The 9,647-nt window shown below is 50.2% G+C and overlaps 1 protein-coding gene across 1 annotated transcript; it reads left to right on the top strand.

Moving 5' to 3' along the window:
- Positions 1-335: 335 nt before the first annotated feature.
- EDEM1 (ER degradation enhancing alpha-mannosidase like protein 1) lies at positions 336-8,571 on the top strand. The gene is made up of 12 exons (XM_075286261.1): positions 336-676; positions 2,468-2,540; positions 3,129-3,232; positions 3,564-3,735; positions 3,946-4,129; positions 4,510-4,684; positions 4,895-5,015; positions 5,092-5,262; positions 5,522-5,595; positions 5,675-5,771; positions 6,118-6,312; positions 6,889-8,571. The coding sequence occupies exons 1-12, from the start codon at positions 351-353 to the stop codon at positions 6,976-6,978; spliced, it is 1,782 nt and encodes a 593-aa protein (XP_075142362.1). The 5' UTR covers positions 336-350; the 3' UTR covers positions 6,979-8,571.
- Positions 8,572-9,647: the final 1,076 nt, after the last annotated feature.

Genomic DNA, 9,647 nt, shown 5'->3' with positions numbered 1-9,647 from the left:
CGCATGCAGTGCCTCTAACGCCCCATGTGTACGGTAGTTTACTTCAGACCCGCTCCGTGGTGTCACGTGATTGGCGGAGCCGGGAGTGACACCTGGCCAATCACGTGGGCTGTAGAAATGTAAACACGACTTAAGGGCAGAGTTTCGCTTTCGTCCCGGAAGCGTCTCTATGGACACGTGATGCCGCTGTGCCCGTCTTTCTGACATGTTGTCTCCTGATTGGTTACAAAGGAGATCACATGATCAGATTCACTCAATCAGCTCTCGGTTCAGCCGTGGGTGTGTCCTGTCCAGTTCAGCGGCCTATCAGACGGCGGGGCGTGGCTCGTCCCGGAAGTGTCTGGACAGGGATGCGCTGGTGGTCGGCGGTGCTGGGGCTGCTCCTGCTCCGGCTCGGGCTGCACGCTCTGCGGGGCTTCATCTCCTCAGGGGTCGTGCGGGCGGTAAGGTCGGCCAGGCCGGGGCCGGTGTGCCGCACGTCCTATGGGCGCTTCCACCTCGGTGATGACTATGGGCGCAGGTACAGCTCCTTCCCGAGCGGGCTCCGCAGGGAGATGCGGGAGATGGCGCGCGGCATGTTCTCCTTCGGCTACGACAACTACATGAGACACGCCTTCCCCGAGGACGAGCTGAACCCCATCCTGTGCCGGGGCCGAGGGCCGGACACCGGGAACCCGTGAGTGACAGCCGCAGCCGCAGGCCTGACAGATGGGAGACTGTGTACTAACTGTATACTATATACACTCCTATATACTATATACACCCCTATATACTGTATACCCCTGACAGATGGGAGACTGTACTGACTGTATATACACCCCTATATACTGTATACACCTGACAGATGGGAGACTGTACTGACTGTATATACACCCCTATATACTGTATACACCTGACAGATGGGAGACTGTACTGACTGTATATACACCCCTATATACTGTATACCCCTGACAGATGGGAGACTGTACTGACTGTATACATATATACACCTGACAGATGGGAGACTGTACTGACTGTATATACACTCCTATATACTGTATACACCTGACAGATGGGAGACTGTACTGACTGTATACTAAATACCCCTATATACTGTATACACCTGACAGATGGGAGACTGTACTGACTATATACACTCCTATATACTGTATACACCTGACAGATGGGAGACTGTACTGACTGTATACTATATACACCCCTATATACTGTATACACCTGACAGATGGGAGACTGTACTGACTATATACACTCCTATATACTGTATACACCTGACAGATGGGAGACTGTACTGACTGTATATACACTCCTATATACTGTATACACATGACAGATGGGAGACTGTACTGACTATACATATATACACCTGACAGATGGGAGACTGTACTGACTGTATATACACTCCTATATACTGTATACACCTGACAGATGGGAGACTGTACTGACTGTATACATATATACTATATACACCCCTATATACACCTGACAGATGGGAGACTGTACTGACTGTATACTATATACACCCCTATATACTGTATACACCTGACAGATGGGAGACTGTACTGACTATATACTATATACACCCCTATATACTGTATACACCTGACAGATGGGAGACTGTACTGACTATATACTATATACACCCCTATATACTGTATACACCTGACAGATGGGAGACTGTACTGACTGTATATACACTCCTATATACTGTATACACCTGACAGATGGGGGACTGTACTGACTATATACTATATACACCCCTATATACTGTATACACCTGACAGATGGGAGACTGTACTGACTGTATACATATATACACCTGACAGATGGGAGACTGTATACTGACAGACTCCAGCACAGATGTATACTTGTTTGCAGCAGCTGTCCATAGGGGCCCCAGTATAATGTCTGCTCTGAGGATCCCATTGCCAGTAGTGCAGTCACCTGTTACTTTGTTGTGCTGACACTAGGGGGCAGTGTTATTTTTACACCTATAGGACCCCTGCACACCCCCCCCAGCCGGGTACTGGTGCCCTGTATTCAAGTCAGTTCTGTTGTTGGTGATTTTCCTGCAGTGCAGCAAAGCAAAACTGTTATAATTTATTTCTTTATTATACTTATATAGCGCCATCCTATTCCGCAGCGCTGTACAGATATTGTCAGTCGCTGTCCCATACAGAGCTCACAATCTACATTCCCTATCCGTATGCCTTTGGTGTGTGGGAGGAAACCAGAGAACCCGGAGGAAACCCACGCAAACACGGGGAGAACATACAAACTCCTTGCAGGTGTTGCCCTTGGTAGGATTTGAACCCAGGTCTCTAGCGCTGCAAGGCTAAGCACTGAGCCACCGTGCTGCCCACAGAGCAGTGGTCCGAGCTGTGTTGTATGAGTGGTTGTCATTGCTCCGCCCTCTGGGGGGTCTCCCGCCCTCCGCGCCCCTTTAATCCCTTTGACTATGTTGTTTCAGTTTGAACCTTAACATCAATGATGTCCTGGGGAATTATTCTCTTACCCTGATCGATGCCCTGGACACCCTGGCGGTGAGTTACCCACTGAGCTGTAGTCACAAGTCTCCTCTAACGCTGTAAATACTCTGCGCTGCTGATCTTCTGTTACAGTGTATCTACTCCAGTCACCTCCACTGCTGCTGTCAAAGTGGCGATCACATTGTCTACTCTGGTCACCTCCAAAGCTGTTACTTGGCATCAGTTGGCTCTGGGCTGACGGACAGCAGAGGATGTCTATATAGGGCCTGGACCAGCAGGGGGCGGCACTGATCAGTGTGTCTGTAACATGAGGAACTACAATTTCCAGCATGCCTTGTTTATTTCTATGGGAGTTCCAAGAACCCGCCGAGTAAGTGTGCATGCTGGGAGTTGTAGTTTCAGAACAGCTGGAGTTGACTGTGCGGGATTGGTCAGATATTGCATCTGCAGTGCAGCTTTGGATGTGACTGGAGTAAATGCAAAGTATAAAGTGAAGTAGAGAAGTGGAGCTGCACTCCAAGCACACAACTCCATCAGTGACGCCTGCGGGGGGCAGCACTGAGCTATGTAGCCTGCGGCCGGCTGCAGCTTTCTTTGGCAGTACTTGCAGTCCTTTTTATATGAAGCATCTTCTGTCTTCAGGTCATGGGCAACGTCAGCGAGTTCCAGCGAGCCGTGCGCCTGGTGATCGACACCGTCACCTTTGACAAGGATTCCACCGTGCAGGTGTTTGAGGCGAATATTAGGTAAGTCATTCAGTCCTGGTGACCCCTTCTCAGTTACATCATGTCCTATGCTCCAGTCACTGTCAGAGCTGCAGTCTGTAGTAAGTCACTTTGTAAACCCATAGCTTTATTATCCATATACAGTCCGACCCATCAGAGGATGACACTGAGGACGACATTCTGCAGTCTGAGAGCAAAGGGAATACCAGAAGAAGTCTTAATGCAGCTCTGGATGTGATTAGAGAATAGGGATTGAGTACAATTGGAATGCAGCTCTGGATGTGATTGGAGTGTAAGATTTTTATCTTGTGTACCCCTCATGATACTGAATCTCCCCCCATCACCTTTGCAGGATTTTGGGGAGCCTCCTGTCCGCACATATCATCTTGACAGACGCCAAGCAGCCCTTCGGCAACATGACGATCAGCGGTTATGATAATGAACTCTTGCACATGGCGCACGACCTCGCCGTCCGCCTCCTCCCGGCCTTCGAAAACACCAGGACGGGAATGCCTTATCCACGAGTAGGTGATGGGGCTGCTACATGGGGGAGGGGTGGAGAACACCGTCTATACAGAGATAACCGCCATCATCCTTGTCCCCAGCGCAGCTCTGTGCAGACCCCATAGGCGGGGGGTCCCATATAGGCCATGCACATGCCCGAGCCCCCTGGCAGCTGTCCCCGTCCTGTATACTTGTCCTCTGACTGTTGTGTCCGCTTGCCTTGTGTCCAGGTGAACCTTCAGAAGGGGGTCCCTACCGACAGCCTGAACGAGACCTGCACCGCCGGGGCTGGATCTCTCCTGGTGGAGTTTGGGATCCTCAGCCGGCTTCTTGGAGACTCCACCTTTGAGTGGGTGGCCCGCCGTGCTGTACGAGCTCTGTGGAACCTCCGCAACAACAACACCGGCCTTCTGGGTAAGGGTCAGTCTCGGGGGCCCATTCACAACTTTTCATCTCCATCCAACCCAGACCACCATGATGACTTCTTCCAGCCGCATCTGGCCAGACATCATTGGATCCCCAGTTTTTCACTTCCCTCTAGTTATAGCGCCCCCTTTAGGCCTCACACAGTAACACACCTGTGTGTATAGGAGTAGGTTGTGTCTCCTCTGCCTTAGTTCCCATCTTGGTCTGTGAATACAGTTAGTCGCAGAGTGCGCCGCTGGTGCAGGGAGTTGTGTCTTGCATGCCCAGTCCTAGCAGCGTCACTGTCACCCGTATAGTCTTAGGGGGTCGTTGTGACCCCACTGATGCTCCCATTTCTCCTTGTCCCTTACCTTGCTCTTTGCTTCCAGGTAACGTGGTGGACATCCAGACGGGTCAGTGGGTGGGGAAGCAGAGCGGCCTGGGAGCCGGCCTGGACTCCTTCTTTGAGTATCTTCTGAAGTCTTACATTCTGTTCGGGGAGGATGAAGATTTGCACATGTTTAATGAGGCTTATAGAAGCATCCAGCACCACCTTCGGAGAGGGTACGTACGGAGCGGCGAGAAGGGGCAAATATGGGGCAGAAAAATTCCTGCCCTTTACTGCACTGCCGTAAGATACTGTGCTGAGTGTAAGCACATCCACAAGGCACCAGCAGGAGGCAGCAGAGAGCTCTAAGGTGCAATGCAGCTTTAGATGTGAATAGAGTACAAGTGTGGTTTTATATGACGCTATAAATGATCTGTTCTCCCCAGTCGGGAATCGTGTAATGAAGGCGAGGGCGACCCTCCGCTCTACGTCAACGTGAACATGTTCAATGGGCAGATCATGAACACGTGGATAGACTCTCTCCAGGCGTTCTTCCCCGGCCTGCAGGTAGCCGCGCTCCTTGTGTTGTGAGTGTAAGCTCTTCAGAACAGCTCTGCAGCGGGTCTCTCTCTTTTTTATGTAGGTTTTGAAAGGGGACATAGAAGACGCCATTTGCCTTCACGCCTTTTACTATGCAATCTGGAAGCGCTACGGAGCCCTGCCCGAGAGGTACAACTGGCAGCTCCAGGCGCCCGATGTCTCCTTCTACCCTCTGAGACCAGAACTGGTGGAGTCCACCTACCTGCTGTACCAGGTGACGCTTCATTTATGGGGTCATGTCATACAGTCACCACTAGGGGGTGCTCACTACATAGACATTTCTATAGATTCCAATGGACTCCTGGTAGTCCGCCCTTCAGCTTGGCCCTGCTATTTCTATGAAGGGGGGAGGGGTGATATATAACTGCTGCCACTTCTGGTGCTGCTTATTTCTGGGAAAGCCTAGTTATTTTTGGGATGTGCCCCCTTTTGGCCAGTTCCTTTCCTCTGATAGCCCTCTGCTCTCTCTTTAGGCCACTAAGAATCCCTTTTACCTCCATGTTGGGATGGATATTCTGCTGAGCCTGGAGAAACACGCCAAGGCTGAGTAAGTGCACGGCGCCCCCGCCCGTCTTACAGGACAGTCGCCTCTACTCCTGTACTTATCCTCTGACGACTTCTTGCAGATGCGGTTATGCCACGCTGCATCATGTGGTTGACAAGTCTCAGGAGGATCGCATGGAAAGCTTCTTCTTGAGCGAAACCTGCAAATATCTCTTCCTGGTGAGCGCGGCGCTCGCTCCTCCCGGGGCTGGCAATTTGGGTTTTCTAAGATTTTGGGTTCACTTAAATAGAAAATCCCTAAATCTGGATCTGGACTGAGTATTTTTGTAGTAGGATGGAGGCGAGGATGACCCTGCTATGAGCCCGCCCCGCTCTCCCTCGCACCTGTCCCCGTCCCACTGTCCCTCACACCTGTCCCCCGTCCCACTCTCCTTCACACCTGTCCCCCGTCCCACTTTCATCTGTCTCCCGTCCCGCTCTCGCTCTCTCCTGTACCCCGTCCCGCTCCCCCCCGTTCTCTGCCCCACACCCTGGCGTTTCACCTTCTCATTTTCTCTACTTGCAGCTGTTTGATGAAGAAAACCCAGTGCACAGGACAGGCAGCAAATTTCTCTTCACCACCGAGGGGCACCTGATCCCACTTGACCCTCGTTTTAGGAACAATGCCTGGAAAGACATCTTCACCCCGGAGCAGAAAGCACAAGTCAGCCCCGAGAAACTGTCCCAGACGAAGCTCCGAGCGGCCAATGCCAGCACCAACGTAAGTGATAGGACGTGGTGTAAGATATGGAGGACGTCTCTGCCCATCAAACATGGCTCAGGCTCTGTGAAACTACAACTCCCAGCATGCTCTATTCCCTTCTTTGGGAGTACAGCAGAGCCAGTATGCATGCTGGGGGTTGTAGCTGACAACAGCTGGAGTCCTGAAGGTTAGTTACCCTGCTGTAGGGGGCGCTCACGGGGGGGTTTAGTAGGAGTCTATCAGATCTCGGGGGTTCTCAGGCAGCTCTTCTTACGTTTCTTATTACTGAAAAAGTAAAGCCGCAGTGTAAAGCATGGAGGATGAGACCGTAACAGCCAGAAGTTCCAATGGGACATGAGAAGATGCAGCTTAGTTGGACCCCCAGTAGAGCAGTGCTTCTATATAAAGCATCAGAGGACATATCAATACCCCTAAGATCAAAGAGGAAGGGGCTATAGACAACCACAAGCAGCTGCATCCTAATGAAGAGCAGTGCAGCAGTGTAAAGCATGTTGAGGGTCATTGCAGCTGCAGGGTAAAGCATGGTGGAGCAGATAAGTCACGTGATTTGTATCTCTTCTCTCTCGGCTGCAGTGTTACAGAGTTCCGGCAGAGCGCAGATACTCCTTACCCCTGAAGAGTGTCTACATGCGGCAGATAGATCAGATGGTCGGCCTGCTCTAGCGCCAAGTCCTCCACCTGACCGATGCCTCAGGGTGGTGACAGACATTGGGCGGGGGGCTCGTCTGCTCCGTGCCTGGGACCCCCCTCATGAACCTCAGGGACTGTGAGAACTTCACACCGTGTCTTCCGAAGCTGCTGCAATCTCTTCTTACATTGTCATTGAATTGTCCCCCTGTGGGGGCTCGCTGACCCCTGACCCCATAGGATCCCCAGAAATCACCAAAGGGGATCATTAGGCTCTTTGCAAAGCATGATGGGAATCAAAGGCAAAGGTGAGGTCACATTAAAGGTGGAGCTCCCCTTTAACGCCTAACAACGCTTCCATCCGGTTTTACTTACATGAGGCCTCATCCTGCTATGACGCGACGCTCTGCAGCTTCATCGTCCCTGCTCACATCTCTGCTCTCGTTCAGTGAATGGGAATGTTCTTGTGGTTTCTGGGACTTGGGATAAGACCTCAAGGTGTGATGGGTGGGATCTATTACCCAGGACCCCAATAGAGCGGCCCCAACTCACCAAGCACAGCGCCGGACATTGTGTAGTGGTTGTACTTGGTATTGCAGCTCAGTCCCATTTACTTGACAAGGACTGAGCTGCTCCTGTACCATGTGACAACTGAGTGCAATGACATCAGCGGTGTAGTGGGTGGGGGTCCTGGACGTTGAACCCCCGCCGATCACATACTGATGACCTACTCTAAATAAACCCAAAACAGATAACCTTTAACCTCAAGATGTGAACGTCGCCTGAAATACATCCTGTACTGATGATTTGTTACAATGTATCAGTCTGGACGGTTTAGCGGACAGACTGGATACAATTGTAACAGATCCTCAGCTCTTGGTACGGGGACGTTGCCATTCACTGACAGGCAGCAGAGGTCTGGAGATGGATGCCGCAGACGCCTGCTCGGAGGCTGCACTTTATGGTCCCGGACTTCCGTCCCGTCTGACATTTCTCTCCATTCGTTTATTTTATTTTTTAATAATTTGCCAAAATGACCCAGCGGTCAGCCCTGTGTATTATGTGACGCCACCGCGCCCGGCCGCCATCTTGGTTCTTCCCTGCATTGGGTTTGTTTTTTGGATTTATTTCCAAAAGAAAATTTTATTTTTTTTTTAAAGACAATTTGACATTTGGAGGAAATCTTGTGTGTGACGTCGTCTGCTGGTCGGAGACCCCCGGGCCTTTCTATAGGACTTTAGCCGTGGTGGTGGGTGAGTGTGTGCGGTCACTCGAGTGCCTGAGCAGTGTCACTGCCGTCATTTACCGTGAAGCTTCGCCGTCTGACATCGCAGCCCGTTCTGTCCCGAATAGATCTTGTTTGGGGCTCCAATCCTGCTGCATAACCCTACCTGCAGCCACCGCTAGGGGGCGCTCTGTATATGGTAAGCACTTGTGTTATTATGGAGTTCAACATATGCAATATAGTGAGCGCCCCCTAGTGGCGGGATCAGAACAATAGGCTGCAACATCTATTTTACATACCTAACAGAAAATCGGAACAGAATGTTTGGTGTCAGTGGCTGAACCTTCACGTAAGAGAAGTATTCAGGGATAATCCAGTCTGTTTTATAAAGTGTTTGATTTTGTTTTTTTTTAAATGTAAAACAGAGTCTTATATTAAAATTATTTGCATTTTGATTTGGTGTTTGTTTATTACTTAAATACTAGAGATCATTGGCGCCATCACTGACTATACATCCTATCCGTATACTAGAGAGCGGTGACATCACTGAGAATACAGCCTATCCATATACTAGAGATCAGCGGCGCCATCACTGACTATACATCCTATCCGTATACTAGAGAGCGGTGACATCACTGAGAATACAGCCTATCCATATACTAGAGATCAGCGGCGCCATCACTGACTATACATCCTATCTGTATACTAGAGAGCAGCGGCGCCATCACTGACTGTCATGGCCAAAAGTTTTGAGAATGCCACAAATCTCCTCTTGTCACATGATCTGCTCCCTCTGGTTTCTGTGTGTTGTCAGATGGTTTTATCACATACAGAAATAGAATTGCAATCCTATTCTGAGTAATAAAAGCTTATAGTGACAGTTAGAAGGAGTTACTGCAGCGTTGCAATATTTGCAGTGTTGACCCTTCTTCTTCAGGACCTCTGCAATTCTCCCTGGCAGCTCTCAATCACCTTCTGGACCAAATCCTGACTGATAGCCGTCCATTCTTGCACAATCAATGCTTGCATTTTGTCAGAATTTGTAGGTTTTTGTTTCTCCCCCCGTCTCTTGATGATTGACCACAAGTTCTCAATGGGATTAAGATCTGGGGAGTTTCCAGGCCATGGACCCAAAATCTCTGTTTTGTTCCCTGAGCCATTTAGTTCTCCCCTTTGCTTTATGGCAAGGTGCTCCATCATGGTGGAGAAGGCATTGTTGATGGCCAAACTGCTCTTGGCCGGTTGGGAGAAGTTGCTCTTGGAGGACATTCTGGTCCCATTCTTTATTCATGGCTGTGTTTTTAGGCAAGACTGTGAGAGAGCCGATTCCCTTGGCTGAGAAGCCACCCCACACATGAATGGTTTCAGGATGCTTTACAGTTGGCATGAGACAAGACTGGTGGTAGCGTTCACCTCCTCTTCTCCCAATAAGCTGTTTTCCAGATGTCCCAAACAATCGAAAAGGGGATTCATCAGAGAA

This window comes from Leptodactylus fuscus, chromosome 9 (assembly GCF_031893055.1).
Source record: "Leptodactylus fuscus isolate aLepFus1 chromosome 9, aLepFus1.hap2, whole genome shotgun sequence".
NCBI classification, from domain to species: domain Eukaryota; kingdom Metazoa; phylum Chordata; class Amphibia; order Anura; family Leptodactylidae; genus Leptodactylus; species Leptodactylus fuscus.
This window is presented reverse-complemented; position numbering and strand designations above follow the sequence as displayed.

Excerpts from the sequence above, each read along its gene's own strand:
- EDEM1 (XM_075286261.1), top strand. The coding sequence starts at position 351 with ATGCGCTGGTGGTCGGCGGTGCTGGGGCTGCTCCTGCTCCGGCTCGGG. Across the intron at positions 3,233-3,563 it reads GTGTTTGAGGCGAATATTAG|GATTTTGGGGAGCCTCCTGT; the intron begins GTAAGTCATTCA and ends TCACCTTTGCAG. Across the intron at positions 4,685-4,894 it reads CAGCACCACCTTCGGAGAGG|TCGGGAATCGTGTAATGAAG; the intron begins GTACGTACGGAG and ends TGTTCTCCCCAG.